This window comes from Hemitrygon akajei, unplaced genomic scaffold (assembly GCF_048418815.1).
Source record: "Hemitrygon akajei unplaced genomic scaffold, sHemAka1.3 Scf000033, whole genome shotgun sequence".
NCBI classification, from domain to species: Eukaryota; Metazoa; Chordata; class Chondrichthyes; order Myliobatiformes; family Dasyatidae; genus Hemitrygon; species Hemitrygon akajei.
Genome location: NW_027331919.1, coordinates 4,855,179 through 4,870,598, shown reverse-complemented (window position 1 = coordinate 4,870,598; position 15,420 = coordinate 4,855,179). Strand labels below are relative to the sequence as shown.

The 15,420-nt window shown below is 48.9% G+C and overlaps 1 protein-coding gene across 1 annotated transcript; it reads left to right on the top strand.

Annotated features, from left to right (window-relative positions):
* Positions 1-451: 451 nt before the first annotated feature.
* Positions 452-13,601, top strand: LOC140719879 (uncharacterized). The gene is made up of 6 exons (XM_073034805.1): positions 452-522; positions 1,887-2,006; positions 8,740-8,859; positions 10,832-10,948; positions 11,621-11,992; positions 13,408-13,601. Exons 2-6 carry the CDS (start codon positions 1,985-1,987, stop codon positions 13,599-13,601), a joined length of 825 nt encoding a protein of 274 aa, XP_072890906.1. The 5' UTR covers positions 452-522; positions 1,887-1,984.
* Positions 13,602-15,420: the final 1,819 nt, after the last annotated feature.

The following is a 15,420-nucleotide window of genomic DNA, read 5'->3' as shown; positions in this document are numbered from 1 at the left end:
ATATCCCTAATCTCAATGGAATAAGCCTATCCACATCAACTCTATCTATCCCCCTCATCATTTAAAATACCTCTATGAATGCCCCCCACAACCTTCTACGCTGCAAGGAAAAAAGACCTAACTTGTTCACCTGTAACTTAGGTGCTAAAACCCAGGTAACATTCTAACATTCCCTGTCTCTCCTTGTTCTGTGTCCCCCATTCTCTTCCATTTTCCCGCCCATCGCCCCCCTTCGATCACCCCTTTCTCAACCACTCCATCCATTCATTTCACCCTTTTTCTGTCTTTTTACTCCCTGTCTCACTTCCCTCTCTTGCCTCTCTCCCTTCATCCCTCTCGCTGTCCTCCAGCCCTCTCTCCCTCCCGCTCTATAATCTCTTCCCTTCCCTCTGCACCTCACTGACCCCGATGGTCTATCGCTCTCACTCTTCCTTGTCTGTCTCTCTCTCGCAGACAATCTGACCTCCACCTACACTGAGCTGAACATTCGGAAAGTCGAACAGTTCACCTATACACAAACAGGTCAGTGATGCAACAACGACGTCATACTGGAGGGCTCACATGTCATACTGTCAAATGGCCAAATGCGCACTGCATTCCTCTCCACCAATTCCCTAGCAGCTCGTTCCACAGACTGACCACCATCTGAGTAACAAACGGTTGTCAATCGACTCACCAATTGAAACTTTTTCCCCTCTCTCCTTATACCTGTGCGCTCTGGTCCTCGATTGTCCATGTCCTGGGGAAATAATTGCACCCATTCACTCTGTCTGTGCTCCTCGTGGCTTCATATACCCGTGAAAGGTCATCCCTGCTCTACAAGGAATAAAGTCACAATCAACCCAATCTCTTTCCCTAACTCAGTCCCTGGAGTCCCGGCAACGTCGTCGTAAATCTCCCCGTGCACTCATTTCCAGTTTGATGGCGTCTTTTCTAGAACGGATCCGCAATACAAACAGCATTATGAAGGACCCCATGCGCCCTTCATACAATCTCTTCTCCCTCATACCGTCTGGGAAATGGCCCCAAAGCATTCGGGATCTCACGACTAGACTAGGTAGCAGTTTCTTCCCCCAATCTATCAGGCTCCTCAATACCCGAAGTCTGGACTGACACCTTGACCTATTGTCCTGTTTATTATTTATCGCAATGCCTGTACTGTTTTTGTGCACTTTATGCAGTCCTGTGTAGGTCTATAGTCTACTGTAGCTTTCTCTGCGTTGTTTTTTTTACGTAGTGCAGTACAGTTTTTGTACGTTGTCATGTAACACAATGGTCCTGAAAAATGTTGTTTCATTTTTACTATGTACTGTACCAGCAGTTATGGTCGAAATGACAATATAAATGATTTGACCTGACTTGACATGAGAGGACACCGTACTCCACGTGCGACCTCACCGACGTCCTGTACAACTGCAACATGTTCACCTGACTCCTGTACTCGGTGACATTCTGATGAAGGTCTGCGTTCAGACGCATTCTTCAACGCCATGTCTATCTGTGATTTCACTTTCTGGGAACCGTGTTCCTGTACCGCGGGTCCTTCTGTTCTCCAACAGTCCTCAGCGTTCCTCCGGAACGCTGTGAATGTCCAACTCTGGGCTGTCTGACAGAAATACGATAGTTCACACTTAACCGAATTAAATTACATTTGCTTCTGCTAGTGATGGGTCTGCTAGTGACTGCTAGGAAATGCAACATTAAACGTTTGCTCCTCGCACCGAACAATCCCTCTCTCTACTGCTCTGTCTCCACGTTAATCTCTACTCACTTCCTAACCTCCCTCATATTTTCTCCCTGTCTCTCACTCCCCCCCCCCCCATTCTCTACCTGTCCCTTGCCCTTCTATTTGTCTCTATCTCACATACTCTTCCATTCACTCCCAGATGGTCTGGACCCCACCTACTCTAAGCTGAACCTTCGCCACAATGAACTTCTCATCGCGAAGGAAGGAGATCCTCCTATTGCGTCGGGACCAGGAGAAATGCCAGTGACTGCGGAGGCAGGTCAGTGATCACGTTTTGAAGGGGTCACGTGCTATACGCACAAGTGTACAAGTGCTAATGCATCTGCATCGACCATTTCTCTGGCAGTTCCTTCCACAGACAGAGCAGCGTCTGCTTAAAAACATTGTCACTCTGGTCCGCTGTTAAATCTCGTTCTGCTGTCACCTCAGCACTGTGCGCTCTGATCCTCGATTCTCCAAGTCTATAGAAAATGACTCTGCGCTTTCACCTTGTCTTGCCCCACGTGGTTTAATAAATCTCTGTAAGGTCACCCATGAATTCCAAGGTATAAAATCTTAACCTGCCTTACTTATCTACATAACTCAGTCCATCGAGTCTCGGCAATATCCCCGTAAAGCTCCCTCTGCAATCTTTGCTGCACAGTGGCATTTCACCTGCAGCAGGTGGACAAATACTCCACACTGTACTCCACGGTCGGCATACCCTACTTCCTGTACAACTGCAAAGTGACCTCTCGGCTACTGTATTCAGTGCCTTGACTCATAAAGATGCAATCTTTACTGCCCTATCTATCCTTGACCTCAATTTCTGGGAACCGTTTTCTCGTAGCCCTGGGTCCGTCTATTCTGTTACACTTCCCAGGGCTCCTACACTTCACAGTAACTGTCCCACCCTGACTTGTTTCCCTGAAATTCGACAACTCGCAGTTATCCGAAATAAATTGTATTTGCTGCTGCTCGGCCCTATTTCCCTACTAATCGAGATCCCACTGTAAGAGGTAACTGTCTTCACTGTTTCCCGTATCAGGAACATAGAACATAGAATAGTACAGCACATTACAGGCCCCTCCGTCCACAATGTTGTGCTAACCCTCAAACCCTGCCTCCCATATTACTCCCCCCGCCACCTTAAATTCCTCCATATATCTGTCCAGTAGTCTCTTAAGCTTCGCTAGTGTATCTGCCTCCACCACTAACTCGGGCAGTGCATTCCAGGCAACAACCACTCTCTGAGTGAAAAACCTTCCTCTAATAACCCCCTTGAACTTCCCTCCCTTTACCTTTGTAACCCGCTGGGCCGCCTCAAGCTCGCTCAGCTCGGTCTCGTCTAGGGGGAGCAGCATTCGGCCCCTCCATACTGGGTAATCAGCTGGTGTGGATGCTGTGTGATGTCCCCGCCTCGCCCCAAAAAAAACAAAAAGTACACGATATGCGATTAAATTTATAAAGATTACTATAACTAAGTGATTAATAACGATACAGTGTATAAGAAGGAAATGAAAATAAACAAAAGGTGCCAAACTTATCAAAGTCCAAACCCCTTCGTGCACAACCGTTGGAGCTCAATTACTGAAGTCTTCTGGCCACCATTCGATCCCCTTCGAACTCCTCGACTCGCAGCTCAGGACCACCCGAAGTGGTCAACCAAGCACATCTATCTTCGTCTCCTCTCCTCGGCGTACCTCCTGGCCTCCGACACCCCGCTTGGGGTCTGTTCGTCGCCCAGTTTACAGCATCGCGTCCTCTCTCTCTCACCCCCTCGCGCCGATCACCCCAAATTGCCCGCCAACAATAGCTTACAGACTCACCAGAAAGAACAACATTAATCCCAATTGGTTTACAAAGGAATACAATTCAACTTATCAGTAAATTTTAACGCAAACAAGCTTCCAGCACGCTCTCGCAAAAAAGAAACATTCCTACTTTTAACAAACAAAGTAGTCATTTTGATTAACACACGCAGTAACAAAGAAAATGAAGAAACCCCCTTTACACCTTAAAGCCATGTCCTCTTGTACTGAGCAGTGGTGCCCTGGGGACGAGACGATGGCTGTCCACTCTGTCTATTCCTCTGAATATCTTGTACACCTCTATCATGTCTCCTCTCATCTTCCTTCTCTCCAAAGTGCAAAGCCCTAGCTCCCTTAATCTCTTATCATAATCCACAGTATCTACACCAGGCAGCACCCTGGTAAGTCCCCTCTGTACCCTTTCCAATGCTTCCACATCTTTCCTATACTGAAGCGACCAGAACTGGACACAGTGTTCCAAGTGTGGCCTAACCAGAGTTTTATAGAGATCAATCATTACCCCGTGACTCTTAAACTCTATCTCTCGACTTATGAAAGCTAACACCCCATAAGCTTTCTTAACTACCCTATCTACCTGTGAGGCAACATTCAGGGATCAGTTGACATGCAACACCAGATCCCTCTGCTCCTCCACGCTACCAAGTATCCTGCCAATGAATGTGTACTCTGACTTGGAGTTTGTCCTTCCAAAGTGTACCACCTCATAATTCTCCGGGGTTGAAATCCATCTTCCATTTCTCAGCCCACTTCTGTATCCTATCAATGTCTCTTTGCAATCTTCGACAATCCTCTACACTATCTACAACACCACCTAGCTTTGTGCCGTCTGCAAACTTGCCAAACCACTCTTCTACCACCACATACAGGTCGTTAATAAAAATCACGAAAAGTACAGCTACCAGAACGGATCCTTCTGGTACACCACTAGTCCCTCCTCCACGACCCTCTGCCTTCTACAGGCAAGCGGATTCTGAATCTACATGGCCAACATTCCCTGGATCGCATGCCTTCTGAATTTGTGAATAAGTCTACCGTGCGGAACCTTGTAAAATGCCTTACTAAAATCCATGTAGATCACATCCACTGCACAACCCTCTTCTATATGCCTGGTCACCTCCTCAAAGAACTCTATCAGGCTTGTTAGAGACGATCTGGCCTTCACAAAACCATGCCGACTGTCCCTGAACAGACCATGATTCTCTAAGTGCCCATAGATTCTATCTCTAAGAATCTTTTCCAACAGCCTTCCCACCACAGACGTAAGACTCACTGGTCTATAATTACCCGGGCTATACCTACTATCTTTTTTGAACAAGGGGACAACATTCGCCTCCATCCAACATGTCCAGTACCAATCCTGTGGACAAAGAGGACACAATTAACCTAGCCAGAGTCTCAGCAATCTCTTCCCTCGCCTCGTGGAGCAGCCTGGGGAATATTCCGTCAGACCCCGGGGACTTATCCATACTAATATATTTTAACAACTCCAACAACTCTTCTCCCTTAATGGCAACATGCTCCAGAACATCAACCTCACTCATATTGCCCTCACAGTCATCAAGTTCCCTCTCATTGCTGAATACCGAATGGAAGTATTCATTGAGGACCTCGTTCACTTCCACAGCCTCCAGCCACATCTTCCCACTTTTATCTCTAATGGGTCCTACCTTCACTCCTGTCATCCACTTGTTCGTCACATATTGAAAAATGCCTGGAGTTTTCCTTTACCCTACTCGCCAAGGGCTTCTCCTGCCCTCTTCTTGCTCTTCTCAGCTCCTTCTTAAACTGCTATCTTGCTACCATATATTCATCAATAGATCCATCTGAACCTTGCGTCCTAAGCCTCATGTATGCTGTCTTCCACCTGACTAGATTTTCTACCTCACTTGTCACCCATGGTTCCTTCACCCTACCATTCTTTATCTTCCTCACCTGGACACATTTATCCCTAACATCCTGCAAGAGATCCTTTAGCATCGACCACATGTCCATAGTACATTTTCCTGCGAAAACCTCATCGCAGTTCACATCCGCAAGTTCTAGCCTTATAGCCTCATTATTTGCCCTTCCCCAATTAAACATTTTCCTGTTCTCTTTGATTATTTCCTTTTCCAACGATAATGTTAAAGGTCAGGGAGAGGTGATCACTGTCCCCCAGATGCTCACCCACTGACAGATCTATGACGACCCGGTTTGTTACTTAATACCAGATCTGGTATGGCGTTCCCCCTAGTCGGCCTGTCAACAGACTGTGAGAGGAATCCATCCTGGACGCACTTAACAAACTCTGCGCCATTTAAACCCTTGGAACTAATCAAGTGCCAATCAATATTAGGGAAGTTAAAGTCAACCATTATAACAACCCTGTTATATTTGCACCTTTCCAAGATCTGCCTCTCAATCTGCTCCTCGGTATCTCTGCTGCCAACAGGGGGCCTATAGAACTCCCCAGGAGAGTAACTGCTCCCTTCCTATTCCTGACGTCCACCCATACTGACTCAAAAGAGGATCCTGCTATATTACCCACCCTTTTCTGTAGCAGTAATAGTATCCATGACCAGTAATGCCACCCCTCCTCCACATCCCCCACCCTTTTTAAGGAACTGAAATCCCGGAATATTGAGAATCCATTCCTGCCCTGGTGCCAGCCATGTCTCTGTAATGACCACTACATCATAATCCCATGTATGTATCCAAGCGGTCAGGTCATCACCTTTGTTCCTGATGCTTCTTGCATTCTTACACACACTTTAGCCCTTCTACCTTACTACCTTTACACCCTTTATTCTGCTTCTCTTTCCTCAAAGCCTCTCTATATGTTAGAGCTGGCTTTACTCCATGCACTTCTTTCACTGCTCTATCGCTCCGGGTCCCATCCCCCTTGCAAATTAGTTTAAACACTCCCGAACCATTCTAGCAATCAGCAAGCTTATCAATCGCGCATTGTGTAATCTGTTCCAAATGGTTTACATAATTGACAAAGATCCTTGGTCCCACTAGCGACATTTTGGCAAACTTGTCTAGTGACCGGCTTTCAGTCTGAGAAACGAGCTTCAACCCTCAAACTTTGCTCCCACCGCCGAGCCAATTTTATATCCTGTCAGCCATCCCTCCCTTTGTCGTACACCAGCTTTCATCTGGGACCTTGTTAAATCTGTGTATATTACATCTACCAACCTGACTGGATCAGTCCTCAAATTAGTGAGACCGATCTCCTTTGGTTCCACATCATCCTCCAGAGCAGTCTACTATCTGAACATTTATCCATAGCCCTTTTCAACTCTACGTAGGATACACCCACTACCCGTGCTTGTTCTGTCCTCCCTGTCAAATTATCCGACAACTCTCCCTAGGTCTCACGCAATCTAGTACCTCCCTTCCCCCACTATCTTCCACACTCCATATCTTCCCCTCGCCCTCCCTGTCTAACCGCTCCATTGCTTCTCCGTCCCTCCCGATGTCCCTTCCATCCATCTTCCAGTGGGATAAACAATCTGAGAACTTGACAGTCAACATACATTATCTCTGCCCATGAGCAGAAATCAGTCAGGCAGATTTCGCTATGCCCCCCACCATTTTACAGAGTAGCCCACCAGCTGGAAACGTTAAATGCGTTATAGAATTCCCTATTCATCCAGTCTACTTCCCTGTTCTCATGAACCGCCCTGGTTCCTCACTCACAATATAGAAACTGCTTCACTCGTGACCACAAGTGACTGCTGAGCGTTGTTCCTCACTCAAAATGTTGAAACCGCTTCACCCGTGACCGCAAGAACGTGCTGAGCGTTGTGGAAAGAGCTGAGCCTATCTCGGAAACCAGCGTCCCTTCCATGAACCCCGTCCACAGTTCCTGGTGCCTCGATGAAGCAGCCAGCAGCATCACAGAACCACCTCCAGCCACACCGGCCATTCTGTCTTCTGCACCTTACTATCGGAGGGAAGATGCGAAGGCATGTCTCTGTGGGCTCAAGGACAGCTTCTACCCCAGAGTTATCAGACTATTGATCCGTCCTCTACCATGCAAAGTGTACTCTTGACCTCGCAATCTGCTTCCCCTTTGCCGTTGCAGCTTATTCTCTGCCTGCACCGCACATTCTCTGTAACTGTGACCCGTCATTCTGCATTCTGTGATTGATTTACGTTGCTCCACAACATGAAGTGATCGGTATCTCTGGATGTAACTGGCACCTCTCCTGTCTGTGATGTGTGGGAATGACCCGGATGACAGATCAGATGAGTGGTTTGGTACGTTTGCAGATGATACGGTGGTGTTGTGGATTATGTTGAGGACCTGAAGTGAATCTGTATAACCGTATAACCATATAACAATGACAGCGCGGAAACAAGCCATCTCTGCCCTTCTAGTCCGTGCCGAACGCTTACTCTCACCTATTGTCACCGACCTGTACTCAGCCCATAACGCTCCATTCCTTTCCTGTCCATATAGCTATCCAAATTTCCTTTAAATGACAATACCGAACCTGTCTCTACTACTTCAACTGGAAGCTCGTTACACACGAGCTGGTACCTGGGAGGCAAGCTACCATCCGCGTTTCTTTCCAGCGTCCACAGAGTCGCCTGTCTGAACCCCCTACCCTTCTGAGCCATAGGGCCAGCCCCTATGCCAGAAGCGCGGCCATAGTTGCATCCCATAGGTATGCCGTTACCAACCACTCCCCCTCCCAACAGTACTCAAACAGGAGTACTTATTGTTAAGAGGGACAGCCACTGGGGTTCTCTCTAGTGTCTGACTCCTGCTCTTCCCTCTCCTGACTGTTGCCCACTTATCTGGTTCCCAAGCCCTGGTGTGACTACTTCCCTATAGCTCCTCTCTAGCACCTCCTCACTTTCCATGACCATTAGAATGTCATCAGGCTGCATCTCCAGTTCCTTAACCAGGTCCCTAAGCAGCCAAAGCCCGACTACTCTGTCTCAGATCAATCCTTTGATAACCGCTCCTTTGATGACCGCTCCGCTAGGCAGTGTCTCCCTTTTATGCCTGATCCTTCCCTGCTGTCCAACTCACAACTGGTGCTCCGGTTATAGCCACTGACAGGCCACGTAGAATGGACTAACACTCTCAGAGCTCCCTTTGGAAATAACCGTCGCCGATAGACAACGTTCATCCTCTACCGGCCTCTCCTCCTTCTATTTCTCTTTCTCTGTCTCATTCTCTATCAGACGGTCTGAACTCCACCTACTCAGTGCTGAAACTACCGAAAAACGAACTTCACATCGATGATTATGAAGATCCTCCCATTGCCTCGGGACCCGCCGAAGTGTCAGTGGCTGCACAGACAGGTCAGAGTTCACAATAACGACATCACTCTGAAGGGGTCCCGTGCTTTACGCAAAAGTTTTCAAGTTCTAATGCATCTGCTTCAAACACTTCCTCTGGCAGCTCGTCCCACAGACGGACCACAGTCTGGGTAAAAAAAAAAATGTTCTCACTCTTCTCCCCAGTTGCATCACCTACTGCTATCACCTTATACCTGAGCGCTTTGGTCCTCGGTTATCCAAGCCTAGAGAAAAATGACTCTGTGCGTTCACTTTGTCTATGCCCCATGCGGCTTTATACAAATCTGTAAGGTCATCTCTGCGCACCCAGGCATATAGTCTCAAACTGCCTGACTGATTTCCATAGCGCAATCACTCGAGTCCCTGAATGTTCGTAAATCTCCTCTGCACTGTCTGCAGCTCAGTGGCATTTTATCCAGAGGACGACGACGGACCGGAACACTCTACTCCAAGTGTGTCTTCTTCATCGCCGTCAAACTATGTCTCCACTTTCAGAGACCCATGTACCTGTATCCTTGAGTCCCTCTGTTGTACAACACTCCCTAGGGTCCCTGTCTACCTATGACTCCACTTTCCAGGAACTGGGGACCTGTACCCCTGGGTCCCTCGGTTCTACAATGTTCTCCACGGTCTCTGTCTACTTGTGACTTCAGTTTCAGTGAACCTTGTACTTGTAGCCCTCCGTTCTTTAACATTTCCCGTTGACCGTGTAAGTCCTACCCTGTTGTTTGTCCTGAAATGCCAGAGCTCAACATAAAATGTATGTGCTCCTGCTCGGCCAACTTCTCCGGCTAATCGAGAAGGGATAAATGCCTCCACTGCTTAAAACACCGCGTACTGTTTAATCTGCAATAAATGGTCGATATAGTTGACAAAGATCAATAGTCCCACAACCAACCACCCGTGAAAACCGCTAGTGACGGGCTTCCAGTCTGAGAAACGGACTGCAACCCTAAACCTTGTTTCCTATCGCCGAGCCAATTGTATACTGGATCAGCCATCAACATAGAGAACCTACAGCACAAAACAGACCCTTCAGCCTACAATGCTGTGCCGATCATGTCTTTACTTTAGATGGGCAGAGGATCTTCGGATGCATGGTCATAGCTCGCTGAACATGGCTGCACAGTTTTGTGGGAAAGTTAAGAAGGGCCATGGCATTTTAGGCAACACTTTGAGTACTGTGTCCAGTTCTGGTCGCCTCACTATAGGAAGGATGTGGAAGCATCGGAAAGGGTACAGAGGACACTTACCAGGATGCTGCCTAGTTTAGGGAGTGTGCATTACGATCAGAGATTAAGGGAGCTAGGGCTTTACTCTCCGGAGGGATGGAAGATGTGAGGATACAAGATATTGACAAGAATAGATAGAGTGGACAGCCAGCGCCTCTTCCCCAGGGAACCACTGCACAATATAAGAGGACATGGCTTTTAGGTAAGGGGTGGGAAGTTCAAGGGGGATATTAGAGGAAGGTTTTTTACTCAGAGAGTGGCTGTTGCGTGGAACGCACTGCCTGAGTCAGAGGCAGATACACTAGTGAAGTTTTAAGAGACTACTAGACAGGTATATGGAGGAATTTAATGTGTCGGGTTACATGGGAGGCAGGGTTTAAGGGTCGGCACAGCATTGTGGGCCGAAGGGCCTGTACTGCGCTGTATTGTTCTACATTCTGTCTTCTTGCGTTTGTTAGTCGGGGCATTGAGTACAAATGTCAGGGAGTTACGCTGCAACTTTATAAAAAATCACTAGTTAGGCTGAATCAGGTGTATTGTATACAGTTCTGGTCACCCCATTATCGGAAGGGCGTTGGGGAGGCTCTGGAGAGGTTTAACAGGACTCTGTCGGGATTCAATGGCATGTGTTACAACGAGAGGTCGGACACCTGGGTCGTCTCGCTTTAGCGGAGTGTGGGAGGGAGGGATTTCCAGTGGGGTCACGGCTGAATTCACACACACGCTGAATGGGCTCTCTACAGGTGCGCAGAAACAGGAGCCGAAACAGAACATCGGAAATAGAACCTGCCGTAAGATCTGCCTACTCTGCCTAGTTACGATCGGCCTCGTCGCGACAGTGGTCGGGCTCTCGATCTATGGTGAGTGGAACGGGATCCGGGTGGAGTCCGGCCGTAAACTAACAGTGTGGAATGAAACGTTAGCGCAAAAATCTCACCCTGACACCAACATGCCCCTCACCCTGACGTCGAAACGCCCCTCACAGTGACAGCGACAAGTTCCCCACCGTGACACAGACGCTACCCTCAACGTAGCATAGAGAAGACCGTTACCATTATTATGACAGTACCTCACACCGTGCATGACAGTACACTCACCGTGACACTGACACGGCCTTCACCGTGGGAGCTACACACCCTTCTCCGTGACATCGACAGTGCCCTCTCCGTGATACTAACACACCCATCACTGCGACATGGACACTCCCAACACCGTGACGCTGACACTCTCCACATCGTGACACCGATACTCCCCTCACTGCGTCACCGACGTATACAAACAGGAACATCGCTGTGAAAACCACACACTCCTCACTGTGAAACCCACACACTCCTCACTGTGAAACAAGCACACCCCTCACTATTACACAGACACGCACCTCAGTGCGACACCGACACTCCACACACCGTGACATCGACACTCCTCAGACCTCGTCACAGACAGACTTCTCACTGTGACACAGACACTCCTCTCATCTGACACCGACACACCTCACACCGTGTCACTGACATACCACTTGCTATCACTCTCAGTATCACAGACTCGTCAGTCTCTGATCACTTCCGACCGAAACTACCGGAGACTTTGGGAACAACATCAGGAGATAAACAGGACCAAGTGCCAATATCAACAGCAAGTCTACAAGTTGAACTCAACCCTTAAATCCAGGACATCCGAGAACACAAGCCTGGATCTCTCACAGAGAAACTGTCTGAAGAATCTTTCCGCCCTCAACAACAACCTCACTATCCTCGAAAACAACATTACTACCCTCTACTCGGATCTCTCGGAGCTGAATCGAACGTACAACGATCTCCGTCATCAGTTCAATCAGCTCGAAATGAAGTACAGAAACATCAATGAAACCAAAGATCAGATTTGCCAATACCTGACCAGGATAAGAGGTGAGGCGACAGCCCCCGATTCAACTGCTCCATATAATATGGGGTGAGAGACGGAGAGGGAGGAGGTGGAGAGTTTCACTCCATCACTTACCCCGATAGTCTGTGATGGGACTGTGCGGAAGGAGATTAACTCTGTGCCTGACCCCGGGAGTGTGTGATCGGACGGTGTGGAGGGAGATTCACTCTGTGTCTGACCCCGGGAGTGTGTGATCGTACGGTATAGAGGGAGATTGACTCTGTGTCTGACACCGGTAGTGTGTGATGGGACGGTGAAGAAGGAGATTCACTCTGTGTCTGACTCAGGAATGTGTGATGGGACTGTGTGGAAGGAGCGACATCTAGTGTCTGACCCCGGGAGTGTGTGTTAGGACGGTGTGGAGGAAGCTTCAACACAAAATACTCTGCAGATGCTGGGGTCAAATGAACACGCACAACACTCTTGAGGAACTCAGCAGGTCGAGCAGAAAACGTTGGATTGCCTTGAACCTTCGTCAGGACTGAAGGGTGGGAGGGGTGGGGGACTTGTTCACGGGACCTACACAGAACGTGGGGGAGGGTGGGAAGGAGAAGGCTTGTAAGTGCCAGGTGAAAACCAGTAAGTGGAAAGATCAAGGGGCGGGGTAGGGGAAGCAGCGAGGGGATAGGCAGGAAAGGTGAAGAAGGAGTGTAAGGGGAAAACACTATGGGAAGTAGAAGCAATTGGAACCATGAGGGAAGTGATAGGCATCTGGAGGAGGAGGCAGAGTGAAACTGGGATGGTGGAAAGGAGGGGGAGAGAATTACCGGAAGTTGGATAATTCGAGGGAGTTCCGTTCTGTGTCCGACCCTGGAAAGTGTGAAGGGAGGGTGAGGAAACAGCGACACCAACCGTCTGATCCCCGGCGTGCGTGATGCGTCCGGACGGGTACTGTATAACATCACTCTGCGTCTAACCCTGACTGTGTGAACAGATTATGCTTAAAGAGTTTCACTCGGAAGAGGTGGGCTTCGCTCTCTGACTACTAGAATGAGAGATGTGACTGTGTGGTGTGAGCTTCGTTCTGAGTCTGATACCAGAAGCCTGTGATGGTTCGGTGTGGAGAAAACTTCACATCCATCCCGGGAGTTGTGATGTGACGGTGTGGAGGGAGGTTCACTCTGTGTCAGACCGCGCGTTATTGTGATGGGACGGTGTGGAGGGAGTTTCACTCTGTGTCTGACCCCGGGATTGTGTGATGCGACGGTGTGGAGGGAGATGCACTCTGTGTCTGACCCCGGGATTGTGTGATGCGACGGTGTGGAGGGAGATGCACTCTGTGTCTGACCCCGGGATTGTGTGATTGGACGGTATGGAGGGAGTTTAACTTTTTATGATCCCTGTTGATGCAACGGGATTTCTGGAGGGAGATTCACGGTTTCTTGTTCTTGAGTTGCAGAGACGATGTGTCCCCATGACTGGATCAAAAAAGAGGACCGGTGTTATTTCATATCCGAGATCTCAAAATCTTATGATGGAGCGATGGGACATTGTTCAGAACACGACTCGAGGCTCCTCGAAATATATTCAGACGAGGAAAAGGTATGTCTTACCGTGAGACGAGATATTAATAATCAAGAACTTCCGGGGTGAGACACACAGTGAAACTCCCTCCACACTTTCCCACCACGCACTCTTGATTTGAGACACAGTTTGAAGCAATTTCCACAACGTCCCGTCACATACTCCCGAGGTGAGACACCGAGTGAAGCTCCCTCCACCTGTACCATTGCACACTCCCAGGGTTTGGCACCGTGAAAATCCCTCAACACCGTCCCATCACACACTCCCGGGTTCAGACACAGAGTGAATCTCCCTCCACATCGTCCCATCACACACTCACGTGGTCAGACACAGAGTGAAGCTCACTCCACACTCCCGAGCTCAGACACTGTGTGATTCCCTCTCTGTACCGTCCCTTCACATGGATATGCATTTAGAGAGTCTGGTTCTAAACATTAACTGAACGGATTTAATTTCACAGAAGTTTGTTTCCAGTGCTGTCTATCGATACGTAACATACTGGATTGGAAAATGCGCGGACAGGTGAGGTTTGGACTGTTGCAGCTCTGTGGTGTGGACGTGGGTCAGTGGGATTAGTTTGAAGACTGACACAGATCTGTGGGGAGAGTGTGAGTCAGTGAGATCATTTTGGAGAAAGACAGGGTTGTGGGGTGAGTGGGACAGTGGGATTAGTTTGGAGACTGAAACGAGGTCGTGGGGAGAAAATCCGGCAGTGGGATTAGTTTGAGTTCTGACACAGATCTGTGGGGAGACAGTGAGTCTGTCCGATCAGTTTGGAGAAAGACAGGGTTGTGGGGAGAGTGAGACAGTGGGATTAGTTTGTTGACTGACTCAGGGTTGTCGGGAGAGGGTGATGCTATGGGTTTAATTTGGGAGCTGATTCGGGATTGTAGGGGAGAGCGGTGTAATGGGATTCGTACGGTGATGGACCCGGGGCTGTCGGGTTTGCGCGGTGTCATAGGATAAGTTTAGAGGCTGACAAGGGGATGCGGGGAGAGGGCAGATTCGTGGGATTAGTTTGGCGACGGTCTCCGGTTGTCTGCTGGATCTGTTTGTCTCTGTTAAAATTGTCTAAACCTCTTTGATAGGAATGTGGCCTCTGATCTTCTGTACGAGTTGAACTATGGATCGCCCACCTGCCGTAAGTGCGAATCGCAAGAATGGAGTTACATTTCCAGTTACAGTTGCAAACGTAGTTTCAGATTCATCTGCGAGAAATCGGCACCTTTTTACCCGGATGTTCCTGAAGAGATCCGAGTTCTCTGTCAACACCCTGTGGGGCCGACTTCAATCAAATGACTTCACCCCACTTCTCCGCATTCAATCTACCTCACCCTCATCCCCCAGCCTTTCATCCACACCCACCCTCTCTTCCCCTCCTTCCTACCCCAGTCTCCTCCTCTACTCGCATCCCCATTCTCCCCTACTCTCCCTCTGCCCACCTAGACCACTCTTCTCCCCTCCCTGCTAAGAACTACCCCAATCCCTTCATTTACTCCTCCTTCCTACTCACTCCTCTTCTCACTCTGCCCTTCTCACCAACTCATTCCGCTTCTCCACATCTCTCTCACTCTCTCCCTCTCTCTCTTACACCATTCCCTGCCTCTCCTCACCGTTTTCTCCACCCACTCTCACCTCAATTATGTGCATACGTGCTTTCGATACCCCAACCCAGGGGGAAAAGACTGTGCACATTCACCCTATCTGTGCCTCCCCTGGCTTTACACCTACGCTCCAAAGAACAAAGTCCCATCCTGCTTGCCTTCCCTCTACAACTCAGACCCCCGAAACCCGGAAACATCCTCGTAAATTTCCCTCTGCACACCTTCCATCTCAGTGGCGTCTTTACTACAGGAGGGTCACACCGCCCTCCAAGCCGGGCCTCACC